General features: G+C 45.8%; 1 protein-coding gene across 4 annotated transcripts in view; it reads left to right on the top strand.

Annotated features, from left to right (window-relative positions):
• The window catches only part of GON4L (gon-4 like), a 47,146-nt gene continuing 32,385 nt past the window's right edge, over positions 1–14,761 (top strand). Inside the window, exons 1-10 of one of the 4 annotated variants that reach the window (XM_053369096.1) lie at positions 1–144; positions 3,175–3,688; positions 4,801–4,941; positions 6,243–6,430; positions 7,386–7,460; positions 7,603–7,653; positions 9,394–9,444; positions 10,148–10,243; positions 11,451–11,570; positions 12,790–12,963. In XM_053369096.1, coding sequence (XP_053225071.1) covers positions 16–144; positions 3,175–3,688; positions 4,801–4,941; positions 6,243–6,430; positions 7,386–7,460; positions 7,603–7,653; positions 9,394–9,444; positions 10,148–10,243; positions 11,451–11,570; positions 12,790–12,963 — 1,539 coding nt within the window. In that variant the 5' untranslated portion in view covers positions 1–15. Of the gene's footprint in view, positions 145–3,174; positions 3,689–4,785; positions 4,942–6,242; positions 6,431–7,385; positions 7,461–7,602; positions 7,654–9,393; positions 9,445–10,147; positions 10,244–11,450; positions 11,571–12,789; positions 12,964–14,761 lie in introns of all 4 variants that reach the window. The other 3 variants (XM_053369095.1, XM_053369094.1, XM_053369097.1) reach the window with 3 other exon arrangements.

Raw genomic sequence — 14,761 nt, 5'->3', positions numbered from 1 at the left:
CGGCTGAGTCTGGGCATGCGCCGGGATGGTCCTTTCCGGTTGCGCCACTTCCTCTTCCGTTTTGAGGAAGCGGGGATCTGGATTGGAAAATGGCAAAGCGGCGGCTGCCCTGCGGGGCGGAGGACGCGGCGGAGGGAGAGCGCGGTCAGTCTGCGCGCTGGGCTGGAGGGGAGGGGAGGGGCAGGTGGGGGGCCGGTGCTGAGGGGGCAGGAGAGGCCCAGTGGGCGGCGGAGGCAGAAGCCGCTGCCCCTCCCCGCCCACCTTCCCCTCCGGAGCCCCGGCTGGGCTTCCCTGGGGCGCCTCTCCGCCTCCCCTGCGGAGCTCTGCCCGTCCCCACACAGGGAGGCTGAGGGAAGGGGGCTGGAGAAAGGGAGGTGGGGGGCCGGCGGGGGAAAGGGGGCTGGTGCTGAGGCTGGGACTCCCATATAAGCTTAACAAGCTGTAACTTAGGGCTCCACTCTCTTGGGAGCCCCAAAAATGTTTGAAGGGGAAAAAACAACGATGTATATTTTCAAAATATAAGATAAAATACATAAAATAAAACCTACATACAGCAACAGTAGCAAATGGCTTTAGATACCTATTAGGTCCATAAATTATCATATAGCATATATTCAACACAAAAAACAGCGACAATTTGTTGTTGACAGCTGGACATATAAAGGGCCCCATTACCTTCAGTAGCTTAGGGCCTCATCAAACCTAAATCCAGCCCTGGCTGGGAGCTAGCATGAAGCAAGCAGCAGCCTCGCTCAGGTGCCTCACAAACAAAGTTTTCAGGCGCTTTGGGTCTCCAAGGAATGTGTCTGGGTCTCTAAGGAATGTGTCCGGAAAGGGAAGGGTGTCTGTGCGCAGAAGGTCCCTGGTTCCATCCCCAGTGGCATCTCGCAGGAAACTCACGGGAGAGCTTCTGCTGCCAGTCATTGTAGACAGTGCTGGTGAGCTCCTGGACCAAGGCATAAGGCAGCTTCCTAATAGTGTCTTTGAAATATCTGCTTGATGCAGATAGCTCAGCTGGAGAGCATAAGGTGGATTTTTAAAATGCACTTTCATAGGATGTGTTTCAGTAGGAGATACAGAATGATATAGAAGGCACACCTTGGAGTTACGGCGGGTTCGGTTGCGGGCCAGTGCAGTTAGTGTTGGAAACACCTGTGGGGTTCTGGTGCATTTTGTGACAGGGAATCTCATTAGCACAAGGAATTTCTGAGCTGTGCCTAAGGTTTCAGATTAAAACTGCAGAGTGGAAGGAAAGGAGGACCTTTTCCCGCCTCCCCACTTGCAGCTACTCTCTGAAGACTGGAGAAGAGACCCTCTTAAGAATGTTAGGGGGGTGGGCAGGGGAAGGACTAGACCATGTGAAAAATGAACATAATATTTTAGCTGCAGTTCATTCATTTTCAGCTTTGTATTCTTGTTATAAAAAATCACACCTACACTTTTCGTCATTGTGCCCATAACCTATGTTTAAGGTGCCTTTTAGCTCCTAGCTTTTGTATCTCAGTTTCTAACCCTGACTGCAATAAGTCATACACATTTTTTTGTTTCCCAGTGTATATAAAAGTTATGTTTACACTTTAGTGTAGTCTATTAAGCCAGACCCCTCTGGCTGCAGGGGCAGGAGGGGTAAAAATCTGACTCCAGCAGCTCTACTCCTGTGGCCAGAAAGGGGGGGGGTGGCTTCCTTCCCCTGGAAACTGCTAGGTCTCCGGTAGGGGGGGTTACTTCCTGCCATGAACTCGCTGGTAGGTGGCAGAGGTTTAGGTTGGCAACTATTTCAGGCTCAAACACTCCCTACCCATCTAGGGTAAATTATTGAGCTACTGTAGATTGTTGTACAAGTTACAGTGGACGCTCGGGTTGCAAACCGTGATCTGTGCGGGAGGCACGTTCGCAATCCACAGTGCCGCGATTCGGCGCTTCTGTGCGTGCGCAAAGTGCAATTTAGTGTTTCTGCGCATGCATGAGTGCCAAGACCCGGAAGTAACCTGTTCTGGTACTTCCGGGTTCGGTGTGGTGCACAACCCAAAAATGTGCAACCTGAAGTGTCTGTAACCCGAGGTATGACTGTATTGGGTTGTATGCAACCTTAGTCCTCAGAATCGCCTGAATGAAATTGATATGCATGTCTAACTTAGGTCCATTAATTTCAATAGGTCCATTTGGAGTTGGGCTAACATTGGATACAGCCTGCTGAGATAACATGTGAAAAACTCTGAATACATAAGAAGAGCCTGTTGCATCAGGCCACTTGCCTATCTCGTTCAGCATCCTGTTCTCAAAGAGGCTGACTAGATGACTGTGGGAAACCTGCAGGCTGGACATAAGCACAATGGTAGTCTGCCCACCTGCAATTCCCATAAACTGGTATTCAGAGGCATACTGCCTTTGACAGTGGAGGTAGAACTTAGCTGCTGTGGCTACTAGCTGCTGATAGCCTTGAATTTATCTAATCCTCTTTTAAAGCCATCCAGCTTGGTCACTATCACTGCCTCCTCTGGGAGAGAGCTCCATCGTTCTATCTGGTTGGCCACTGTGAGAACAGGATTCTCAAGAGTTGGTGGGTGCCTCTGATGTTGCTATGGTTAACAGCCAGCCTATCTGGCCAAAGTCACAGGAAGCCAGGGGGACTGTTGCTCAGGAAGCAGCCCACCCCAACCTGGAAATAAGTTGTCAGTTCTGGATTTAAAATGAGCCTTGAAGACCCATTTGTTTTAAAGTGCTTTTAGTTGATAACCTATGTACCTTGTGGTCTAGCTGGTTTTAAATTGTGTTATTAGTGGCTTCATTAATTTTTGGGATTACTTGGCTTTCCAGATGGGGAATTGGTATATACCTGATGCGGTGAACCCTTTGGACTTCCATATGTTGCTGAATTACATCTCGCTTCATCCCTGGCCATTGGTCAAGCTAGCTGCTGGGAGTTACAGTTCAGCAACCTCTGGAGAGCCAAAAGTTCCCTATGCTTGGTATATGCGGGGAATAGGAACTGTGTCTCTAGAAAAGCAGGATGGCTAAGCTCTTTCCCTTCAGGTGTAATAAGAACACACCCCAGTTTGTGATTGGGCTGCCATGTTTTGAACCAGAGAGATTTTGAAGCAGTCTTCAAGGGCAGCCTTGCATACAGTGCATTGCAGTAATCTAACCAATGAGTTCACACCTCTGTCTTTGCAGAGTGACAACAGGAGAGCTGTAGCTCGGATGTCTCTCTCGCCGAAGATGCTGCCGTGCAAGAAGAGAAGAGCCGTCACGGCAGATTCTGAGGAGGTGGTGGTGGAGGAGGAGGATGTGCAGCCTGTTCCAATGAAAACCCCTGCCTCAGGTGGGATCAACCAGCTCTGTGGCCTGGTGCCGCAGGGGCAGGACAATTCTGCTTTGACTGAAGGGAGAGGTCCCTACAGCCTGCCTGCCAACACACCTGCCTGTTCATCTCCCCCTGCTTTGCCTATGCCTCTGTCTTTCTTGGGAGACGCTGGCGGTGAAGCAGCGAAGAGCATTGTGCTTCCATCTAGAGACGCCATTCAGAAAGGCTGGCCGGAATTGTCTGAGGCCTCTTTGAGGGGTGGGAATGTCCTGGCTAAGGCAGAGCTGGATCTCTGCCCAGAGGGAGCCAGAGAGCTCCAGGACGCAAAGACCTCTCCATCACCTGAGCTGCTTGTGGATAAGGAGCGGAAGCCCAAGTCAGAAGGTAAGCTAGTGGTGTGTGCTGAAGGGGAGCAAAACGTGATGGGAATAATGCTGCGAGGTAGGTTAGGCTGCTGGGACGTGGGTGGCGCTGTGGGTTAAGCCACAGAGCCTAGGACTTGCCGATAGATGGTCGGTGGTTTGAATCCCCGCCACGGGGTGAGCTCCCGTTGTTTGGTCCCTGCTCCTGCCAAGCACGTCAAAGTGCAAGTAGATAAATAGGTACCACTCTGACGGGAAGGTAAACGGCGTTTCCGTGCGCTGCTCTGGTTTGCCAGAAGCGGCTTAGTCATGCTGGCCACATGACCCGGAAGCTGTACGCCGGCTCCCTCGGCCAATAAAGCGAGATGAGCGCTGCAACCCCAGAGTCAGCCACCACTGGACCTAATGGTCAGGGGTCCCTTTACCTTTAGGTTAGGCTGAGGTCACCCAGTGAGCTTCATGGGGATTTGAACCCTTGTCTCCCAGGCCCTGGTTTGAAACTCTTTAATTGCTACACCATCAGTGGCTCAGTTAGGCATTAGTTCAGGCTTCCTCAAACTCGGTCCTCCAGATGTTTTTGGCCTACAACTCCCATGATCCCCAGCTAGCAGGACCAGTGGTCAGGGATGATGGGAATTGTAGTCTCAAAAACATCTGGAGGGCCGAGTTTGAAGAAGCCTGTGATTAGTTTATGCCCCCAAAGGTTCATTGAGGCTGAATTAAGCTTGCCTGTTAGAAATGCAATGTGATTTCACCTGTTGTTGATAGCTAGGATAAGGACTGCAAAATCTTAGAGAAGCAGTGGTTTCCCTGTTACGGATGATCGGTGGCTAAGAAAAGCATCTGAGCAAAATTAAATGTTATAAAAGTAGAAGTGGAAAGGAAGAGCCCAAGTCATTCAGAGGTTTCCGGCGAAATTGGTGACTTTTTTTTGTAACAGAATAAAAACACAGTTGATGAGACAATGACAATGGATGTTCCTGGTGTGATATAAACAGATGGTATTCATACTTGATATAGTATGTGATCAGACCTTATATGGTTTGAAGATGCTTTGTAATTAAAGTTTTTTATGTGAAGGCACATATGCGCAAGCAGTAGGTTTTCATGGCATCGTAGATCTCTTGTTTCCAGCTGCTACCATTTCTCTGAAGCCAGAGCCTGAATGGGACGTGGGGTATCCTCCCCTGAAAGCCCCAAAGGCCGCACAGGGAGCTGAATTACTCCAGGAAGTCAAGGAGGAAGCTGAGGAGACAGGGCTGTTCATCCCAGTAGGTGAGTATTGCATGCCCATAAAGTGGATAACAGAACAAAGGCATCTTCTTTGAAGTTCTGCCCTGTTTTTCAGGCACAGCAAGCAGATACTGAAGGTTGGGGGATAAGTAACCCCTGATGAATAGCAGGGATGGGTGACCCTCTTCCCCCACCCCCCACAAAATACTGCTGGCCCCATCAACCCCAGTCAGCATGGCCAGTGGTCAGGGATGATGGGAGTCATAGCTGAGCATCAAATGGAAGGCCAGAGGTTCCCCGGCCCTGGCAGGCAGCTTCAGGCATCTGTTGTTCAACACATGATTTAAACATTTCTAGGCAAGTGCTGCTGTTAAGTCATTCTTTCATAGTGATCATTTGCAGAAGTGAGTCAGAACAGGGCTGCTTGATCACACCAAAAGCCCACCTAGTCAAGAATCCTGTTGTCACAGTGGCCAACAAATTGCCCCAACAGGGACCGGGCAACAACCCCTCCCCCCACTTATGTGGAATAGTGGTACCTTGGGTTACATACGCTTCAGGTTACAGACTCTGCTAACCTAGAAGTAGTACCTCAGGTTAAGAACTTTGCTTCAGGATGAGAACAGAAATTGTGCTCCGGCAGCACAGCGGCAGCGGGAGGCCCCATTAGCTAGCTTCAGGTTAAGAACGGACCTCCGGAATGAATTAAGTACTTAACCTGAGGTACCACTGTACATTCCCTCCTCTAATTTTTGTCCTGGGTAAATTTGCAGGAACCATTATTAAAGCTAGTATTTTTAAGCACATGGAAGAATCAGCATGGTTTCTGCAATGAGAGGTCCTGCCTCACTACATTATAGCCTTTTATAATTTTTGTGTGTGTCTCAGTAAACATATGGACGGGCTGATCTGATAGACATGAGAGCTTGCATCCAGTGCTGGTCATACTCAGACCCATTGAAATTTATGGGCATGACTAACTTACATCTGTTAATTCCAAAGGAGCTGAGGTTCTGACCTCCTCCAGTTCATCCTTGCAACCTCCTTGCAAGACAGGGTAGACTTCATTTGATTTATTATATTTTTATCCCGCTTTCTTTCACGTGAATCCCAAAGTGGCTTGCAAAATATAAATAACAATAACATAATTGAACATAATAGAACATCACAAATACAGCATAAGCCATGTAGAATAATTAACAAATCACCAGCAAAACAATTTCAATCTGCAAAACACTGTTAAGGTCGCCTGGTGAACTTCCTGGCTGAACCTGGAGACAGCTGCTTAATGACTGCTGTGGTTTGATACTCTGTCTGCTCTTTCCCCTGTTTTTCCTGTCCAGAAGAGCGAGAAGGAGGGAAGAGAAAGCGGAGGAAAGCGACTAAACGGAAGCGGGACGGGAAATGCCAGGAGGAGGAGGAAGGGCCCTTGGCTTGCGACCTCAAGCTGGATGACACGCTCGACCGGACTTTGGAAGACGGGGCGAAACAGCACAACCTGACAGCTGTCAACGTGCGAAACATCCTCCACGTGAGTGTGAAGGTGGTGGCGCCGGTGTGGATGGGGATGCAAACAAACACCTTGGGATGGCACCGCTGATCTTGCTGATCACAGCCTTGAGAATGAGGCAGGGCCTCGCACGAGGTGGTTTCCCTTTCTCCCTCGGAGGTCGCTGTGGCGTTTGCCCTGCTAAGTGACATCGTGCTGGGTCATAAGGAAAGGGTTAAATGAGTGTGAAGTGATTGGCAAGTGGGAACCCAAGGGGAGGAGTTAGAGTTAGAGATGTTAAGGGTCAGTCGGGTGTTAGAGAAGAGAGAGGGAGGATAAGTTTGTGGGTTGGGATAGTTTGATGTGAGAGAGTGAGAGAATCTGTTTAGAGGAGTCACATAGGGGTTTTTGAATGTTTTATGTAGTTTTGTAGTAGTTTTATGTAGTTTTGTAGTAGTTTTTATGTAGTTTTATGTAGTTGTTCAATTTCATTTTTCTGCATGGGACAATGAGAATAAAGAAATCGTATATCGTATAGACAGTTGGGATAATCAGTTAAAAGTTATTAGGAAGGTATAGGCCGGTGAAGAAACTAAGATTAAGAAACTGACAAGGGAAAATTATCTGAAACCGTAAACTTGTCAATGCTTATAAAATAAACTTGTTTATTTGGTTTAATGTTAACAACTGTCTGGACTCTGTGTGTACCCAAGAGAAACGGGTTGGTGGCAGCGGGGGAGCAATCACAGTGGTGGCACAGGGATCAATAGACCGTCAAACGTCCGGGGACCCTGTGTGATCACCACAGTCGCCTCCAGCATTAGTACTGGACCATGAGCTGCTTGGAGGGGCTTTGTGGACATTACTTCTGTGCCCACTGCATTGGGGACCCATTGCTTTATTGCCATGTTTGACTCAGCCCAGGTTATTCCGTCAACAAGACTATGCCATGGGTGGAGCAAACTGGCAAACTTTTTTTTTGTCTTTCCCACTCCAGGAAGTGATAACGAATGAGCATGTCGTCGCCATGATGAAAGCAGCCATCAGTGAGACGGAGGACATCCCCATGTTCGTAAGTTCCTTCCTCAGTAGGGAAGCTGGGGATCTGCTTCTCCCTTGGCCAAGAAGGGAAGTGTGCACTAGAAGGAAAAAGCCTGGTCAAATTTTGTACAATTTCTAATGGAAATGTTCTTTCTCTCTCTTCCTCCCTTTAGGAGCCAAAGATGACTCGCTCCAAGCTGAAGGAGGTGGTGGAGAAGGGAGTGGTGAGTTGGCATTTGGAAGCACTGCTGCCTCTGGCCGTGGAAGCAGAGCTTGTACATTGTGGCTCGTAGCCATTAATAGATGCCCTTATCCTCCATAACTTTGCCAAGTTCTCTTTTAAAGCCTACCCCGTTGGTGGCCGTCCCGGCCTCCACTGGGAGTGGGTTTCGTAGTTTAACTATATGCAGTGTGAAGAAGCCCTTTATTTTATCTCTCCTAAATACGATATATACGATACAATATCTTTATTGTCATTGTCCCATACACAACAATGAAATTAAAAAACTACATAAAACATTCATAAACCCCTAAAAACTCTGAAACCCCATTTTAAAATACACTATACTATACTATACTATAAAATACACTATACTATAGAGACCCCTCATGTTGCATTTAGAACCAGAATTGCATTTGCGTAGAAACTGTTTCTCAGGCGGCTAGTCCTGGCCTTTATAACCCTATACCTTCTTCCAGAAGGCAGAAGCTGAAAGAGATCATTACTATCTTGCGCTATCTCTGCCGCTTTCTTTCTTTTTTTAAAAAAGTAATATTTTATTAAGTTTAACAATAGAAAAGTAGAACAATAAAAACACAAAGAAAATATAAAACACAACAATACAAACTTTCACGATACATAAAATACAAACATTTAACAAGAAAACAAAACAAAACAAAAAAAGACAATCAACACTCAAAAAGTAGAATAAGAAAAACACAAATCACTCTTTTCCAATTATTCATCTTCAATTAACTTATTTTCCTGACTTCCTCACGCCTCTCTTTTTTATATCCCTTTTTAACAATTAGTTCAGCAAATTCGTATCCTACTACTTTATCCTTATTTATTTTACCTCCCAAATTTCAAATTTTTATCTCTTATTGCTAGAACCCCTTCATTTTAATTCAATGTCATCAGCATTCATACATTTTACAATACTTCTGTAAATAAATTTTAAATTTCCTCCAATCTTCTTCCACCAACTCTTCTCCCTGGTCTCGGATTCTGCCAGTCATCTCAGCCATTTCCATATAGTTGATTACTTGCATCTGCCATTCTTCCAAGGTGGGTAATTCTTGTGTCCTCTGCCGCTTTCTTATGGCACCTGGAAGCATAGATTTGATCTAAGGTGGGAAGAGTGCACCCAATTATTCTCTCTGCAGTCTTTACAACCCTGGATAGCATTGTTTTTTCCCTGGCAGTGCAGCTCCCAAACCACACACACAGACCATAAATCTTCCAACATTCAGCTTCGTCGGAGTTCGAGTGTTATGAGAGAGGGTGAGAAACTTGCAGATTATCCCATCCCTGACTTCCATACAAGGCTCATGATCATTGGAAGAGAATTGAGGGATTCTTGTCCCTTCACCAGCAACTTCCCATGCCACTGGGATTCTTCTCCTCCCCACCCCATAATACCTTGCCATGAAGTCCCATTTCTGCAACTCACTTGAGTTGTGGGGGGTTTCTAGTTGTTGACCCCCTTAATTTCGACCGGCCCTAAGAGAGGCTATTGATTATAGGGAGGATATTGTAGCTGCGTATCTTAATATTCTGTCCCCTCGTTCCTCAAACCTTTATTTATTCTAGTGCATTTGATAAAAGTGGAGCCTCCAGAGAGGAGTGCAAGTTAGATGGATAGATGAAATGGGAAGTGGGGCAATGAGTAAGGAAACTCATACACTTTATTCCATTGGTGTTTTATGACAGAGGCGCTGTTAAAATGGTTTTGTTTCCTCAGGTTATTCCAACGTGGAATATTTCTCCAATCAAAAAGGCGAATGAAATCAAGGTACTCTGTGGGCGCTGCTAATTAAATAACTTGGTGGCATTTTGTTTTCATGCTTCAGTTTCGTGTTTTATTTTTTTACACACCTTACCGGCAGATTTGTTACTCATTGTTAGAAGCGGGGGGGGGGGAGGATTGGGACTTGGGGCTCTAGCCAGCTAAGTCCTGCTTAGAGTGCACACATTGAAATCAGTGGGCTTAATCATACTGTTGAGTGCAATGGATTTACTCTTAAGTAGGGCTTAGCAGGACGCAGCCCTTGATGAACAGGTAGAATGGCCTCTAGGACTGTTCTTTTATTTCTTAACTCCTCTCTCCTAGAAGTCATGAGGACTAGAATCTCCCTTTGTTTGTTTGTTTTTAAAAAGTTCTTAGGATTTTGCTGGAGCTTCCTGGTTTCCAGATCTGAGGCCATGCGTGCTCTGATGGCAGCATGGTTTTGAGCATAGCTAACTGTGAGGCAGAAACAGAGTCACAGCGCTGTTGATGTGTTGTTGTAAGACTATTGTGTGAACACACCCAAAGGTATAAAGGTCCGTTTTCATCCTTCCTTATCAGTAACCATGAGCCTGCTCTGCGCTCAGCCTTCCTAGCTTTTCATTTTTGAAAATCTGCCAGCACCCCTAATTTGTTCCCTAAAACTTCCCTTTGTGGGTCTTGTTTCCCCCCCTCTCCTCTTTGTATAACTTGAGTCTCCCTTTTGCAGCCCCCTCAGTTTGTGGATATTCCCCTCGAGGAAGATGATTCCTCTGATGAAGAGTACCAGCCGGAGGAGGAAGAGGAGGATGAGACAGCAGAGGAGGTATGAATAATAATAATAATAATAATAATAATAATAATAATAATAATATCCCCCTCCCATCTGACTGGGTTGCCACAGCCACTCTGGGTGGCTTCCAATACACTATAAAAACACAACCATATATAGGTATATTTATATATGTGTGTGTGTGTATAGTCCACAATGTATGCACATTTAACTTGTGTGCATTCGGCTTTATGCGTGTGGTGAAATTAAAAAAAATGAATAAATTAAAAGCGGGCAGGTTTCCAGGAAAAATAACTGGCAGGCCCACCCACCATTGAACCCAATGCATTTTGACCACACTCAGTTTTGGCTTTTGGTGTGATCCCTAGAACGTAACTTCCATGTTAGTTGTGGACTTGCTGTATCTGTGTATTGGCAAATTGGGCTGCAGTACTGTTGGCTGTTGCAGTCTGTTTACACTGCTAGGCTTTCAGCTGGTTGGCTGGGCCAGTGTTGCTCAGCTTAAAGAGCCCTTCATGTCACTCGTACACTTTTGTGGCCCCTCCTAAAGCAAAAGAACTTATGATAACACTTTAAACGGCCATGGCTTCCCACAAAGAATTTTGGGAGCTGCAGCTTGTTAAGGGTGCTGAGAGTCGTTAGGAGACCCCCTATTCTCCTCACAGACCTACAGTTTCCACAGTGGTTTAACAATCATTCCCTCTTCCCAGGGAACTTTGGTATGACTGTACAAACCCGAATTGCAAGGGGACACTTGCGTGATGGAATGCTCCAGCCAACCCCACGCAATAGAACATTCCTGTAATCAGAATGCTGGTATGTCAGAGAGAAGGCTAGACCCTTCTCCTGGTCATATGACATCAGAGGATCAGCGTGTGAATATTTGCTCAATTGTCAGTGACCCACAGAGGATTGGCTGCTTCTGGATCTCTCTCCCCCATTGGAAATAATTCCCTACCCCTGCCTTAGGTTTTTATTTTTTTAAATGTGCAGAGTGGGAGCCACCCCCAAGAAAGCACTGCTGCCAGTCCTTGTTAGCGATACGTGCAGAGACTGAGGAGTGGAGCTTTGTCTGATGACGCAAGCCGCCTTGGAGGGGAACAATAACGCACGCACCTCATCTGTCACCTTTGGTGTCTGTTCAGTCTTTGGTGTGATTTCCCAGTGCTAAAGGTGAACTACAGAGAAGATACTTGATCACTGCTTTCTCGTTTACTTTATGCTCCCCACTTTTGCGCAGAGCTTGATGGAGAGTGATGTGGAAAGCACATCGTCATCGCCACGGGGAGCCAAACGGTCTCGTTCAAGGCGGTCCTCCGATATGATAGAGACTGACGAGGAGGCAGCAATGCCAGCAGAAGTAAGAAGGGTGTTCTCTCTCTCTCTCTCTCTCTCTCTCTCTCTCTCTCTCTCTCTCTCTCTCTCCCCCCCCCCCCGGCTGCCATTGGGGCTAGTAAATTATCTGCAAGCATCCCATCTATTGGAAGCCAGGACTTTAGCTACCTTATTTATGTTATAAAAATATTTAGGTCTTGCTGTTCATTGGTTTACAACAGTCATATGTTGTAACTGTAGTCCATGTGCTGATAAACTCTGAGGCTGGATTACTGCAGTGTGCTTCTCATGGGACTGCCCTTGGGCTTGGTTCAGAAGCTCCAGCAGGTGCAAAATGCAGTGGCCAGATTGCCAGCTACACGTGGCACCATTGTTAAAGCATCTGCACTGGCTGCCCATCTACTACTGAGCCAGGTGCAAGGTCCTTGTATAATAATAATAATAATAACAATAATAATAATGATTTATTATTTATACACCGCCCATCTAGCTGGATTTCCCCAGCCACGCTGGGCGGCTTCCAACAGAATATTAAAATACAATAGTCTATTAAACATTAAATGCTTCCCTAAACAGGGCTGCCTTCAGATGTCTTCTAAAAGTCTGGTAGTTGTTTTTCCTCTTTGACATCTGGTGGGAGGGCGTTCCACAGGGCGGGCGCCACTACCGAGAAGGCCCTCTGCCTGGTTCCCTGTAACTTTGCTTCTCGCAGCGAGGGAACCGCCAGAAGGCCCTCGGCGCTGGACCTCAGTGTTCGGGCAGGACGATGGGGGTGGAGGCGCTCCTTCAGATATACTGGACCGAGGCTGTTTAGGGCTTGAAAGGTCAGCACCAACACTTTGAATTGTGCTCAGAAACGTATTCATTTACATCTTAGCAGTGCTATTTTTCTAGAAAAAGAGGTGCCAGAACTCCTCATGAACGCCTCCCTTGTTCCCTTATGATGACAATGGCGCCCTCATTTTCCAGCTGAAAAAAGCCTTGGGTCTAGGGTGCCTGAGGGACCCCCGGTACCCTTGTATATCCTATCTCGTCTGCTGAAGTCATCTGAGCGATGGTGAGGCTCATTTGACAACGACAATTGCCATCAGCCCAGTGTTGCAGCCAGGCTGGTTTCTCTTACGTTCTTAGGGCTTTCTTTTGTCTGTCCTTAATGCCCCACCAGAGGGGGTGGGGATGGCATGAAAGCTGTAGAAATCAAATGGGGTTAAACATGACCCTCTTCCTTTGCTCTCTCTAACCAGGCAGAGAAAGCCTCCGCTGCCCCACTTCAGCGGCACATCAGTGCTGAAGTCGTCCCGATGGGCCCCCCGCCGCCCCCCAAACCCAAGCAGAGCAAGGACAGCACCTTCATGGAGAAGCTGCACGCGGTGGATGAGGAGCTCGCCTCCAGCCCAGTGTGTATGGACGCCTTCCAGGTAATCTCAGGGGCTCTCTGGTTCCTCCAAAGTGTTCGCTGTCTTTCTGCAACACCTTGCTTGCTTTGGTTCTTTCTTTTTTTTCTTTTATAAATTTTTATTCATATTTGCACATATATCCAGGAAAAACATAAACAAAAAATCCACCACATACCTTATACAAATTATATCCACTTCACAAATCATAAATAAAATACATAACTGAGTTAGTCTCAACTGAGCCTTGGACTTCCCTCCACTCCTTTGGTAAGTATCAAATAAATTATATAGTCGCGTACTTTTTAACTCTTTTACATAGGCCTTTCCCGCTGTTAGAGTTATTTCAACCCCGCCAGTGTCACCTGAGATTTAGATTCCATATACATTAAATATTTCTTCCAATTATCATGAAATTTCTGTTCGTCTTGGTCCCTTAATCTTCCTGATATTCTATCAAGTTCAGCATAATTTATCATTTTAACCTGCCAATCACTTATGTTGGGTATTACTTCTAATTTCCAATTTTGTGCTAACATAATTCTTGCAGCTGTCGTAGCATATAGAAACAAGATCTTGTCTTCTTTTTTAATTTCTTTACCGACCATTCCTAACAAAAAAGCTTCTGGCTTTTTGGGAAATGTATATTTCAAGATTTTTTTAAGTTCATTATAAACCAATTCCCAAAAGCCTCTCACTTTGCAACACGACCACCACATATGGTAGAGGTCACCTTCTACCTCTCTACATTTCCAGCATCTTTTATCCTTCAACTTATAAATCTTCGCTAATTTCACTGGTGTGTGATACCACCTGTAGATCATTTTCCACAGGTTTTCCTTTAGTGCCGTGCATGCCGTAAATCTCATATTCTTGTTCCATAGTTCCAACCACCTCTCAAAGTCGATGTTATATCCAATATCTATCACCCACTTAGTCATAGCCTCCTTCACCTCCTCATCTTTTGTATACCACTCCAGCAAAATATCATACATCCTTGACAGTGTTTTGTTCTTACCTTCTATAACTTCTACATTAAATTTAGATTTTTTATCTTCAAATCCTACTTCTTTTTTGTCTTCTTTTAGCAGATCATTTACTTGGTGGTATTGCAACCACCCTGTAAATAAATTTTTGATCTCTTCATATGGTCTAAGTTTAATCCCTTGATCTGTCTTCCAAGTTAGTTCTTCATAGGTGGCATTCTTCCCTTCCATGTTTTTTTTTTTATAGTTAACACCTCTATTGGTGAAATCCACCAAGGTGTCTTCCTTTCCAATATATTTTTATTTCTTTCCCATACTTGGAATAGTGGTCCCCTAAAAATATGATTTAGAAAGCCTCTATGAACTTTCACCTTTTCGTACCACAGGTACGAGTGCCACCCGTACCTGTTATCGAAACCTTCCAAGTCCAAGATGTCCCTATTTTCCAATCTTATCCAATCCTTGCTTGCTTTGGTTCTTGCGGGGAGAGTAAGAGTAAGAGCGAGTTGATCTAGTCAAAGTCCACCCCACCCCATCCATTTGTGTTTCTTATTTTCATTCGTTTGGGGTCTTTGTGGACTGGATTGGGACAGCAGGGTAAGTTTCAGGCTAGGAAAGCACCAGAGTTCAGATGCTCCGATCAGCTGTGAAGCTCAACTGGGTGGTGATGTCTCTTGGCTTAGCCTGCCTCGCAGGGTCATTGTGAAGATGGAATAGGGTAGAACCTCCAATTCTGAGCTCTCCCCATTTTCTTTTTTCCTTTTCTTTTTTAATCTACCATATTGGCCCGAATATAAGCCGCATCCGCAAATAAGCTGCACCTTTAAAATTCAAGA

The sequence above is a fragment of the Podarcis raffonei genome, chromosome 16 (assembly GCF_027172205.1).
Source record: "Podarcis raffonei isolate rPodRaf1 chromosome 16, rPodRaf1.pri, whole genome shotgun sequence".
In the NCBI taxonomy this organism is placed as follows: domain Eukaryota; kingdom Metazoa; phylum Chordata; class Lepidosauria; order Squamata; family Lacertidae; genus Podarcis; species Podarcis raffonei.
This window is presented reverse-complemented; position numbering and strand designations above follow the sequence as displayed.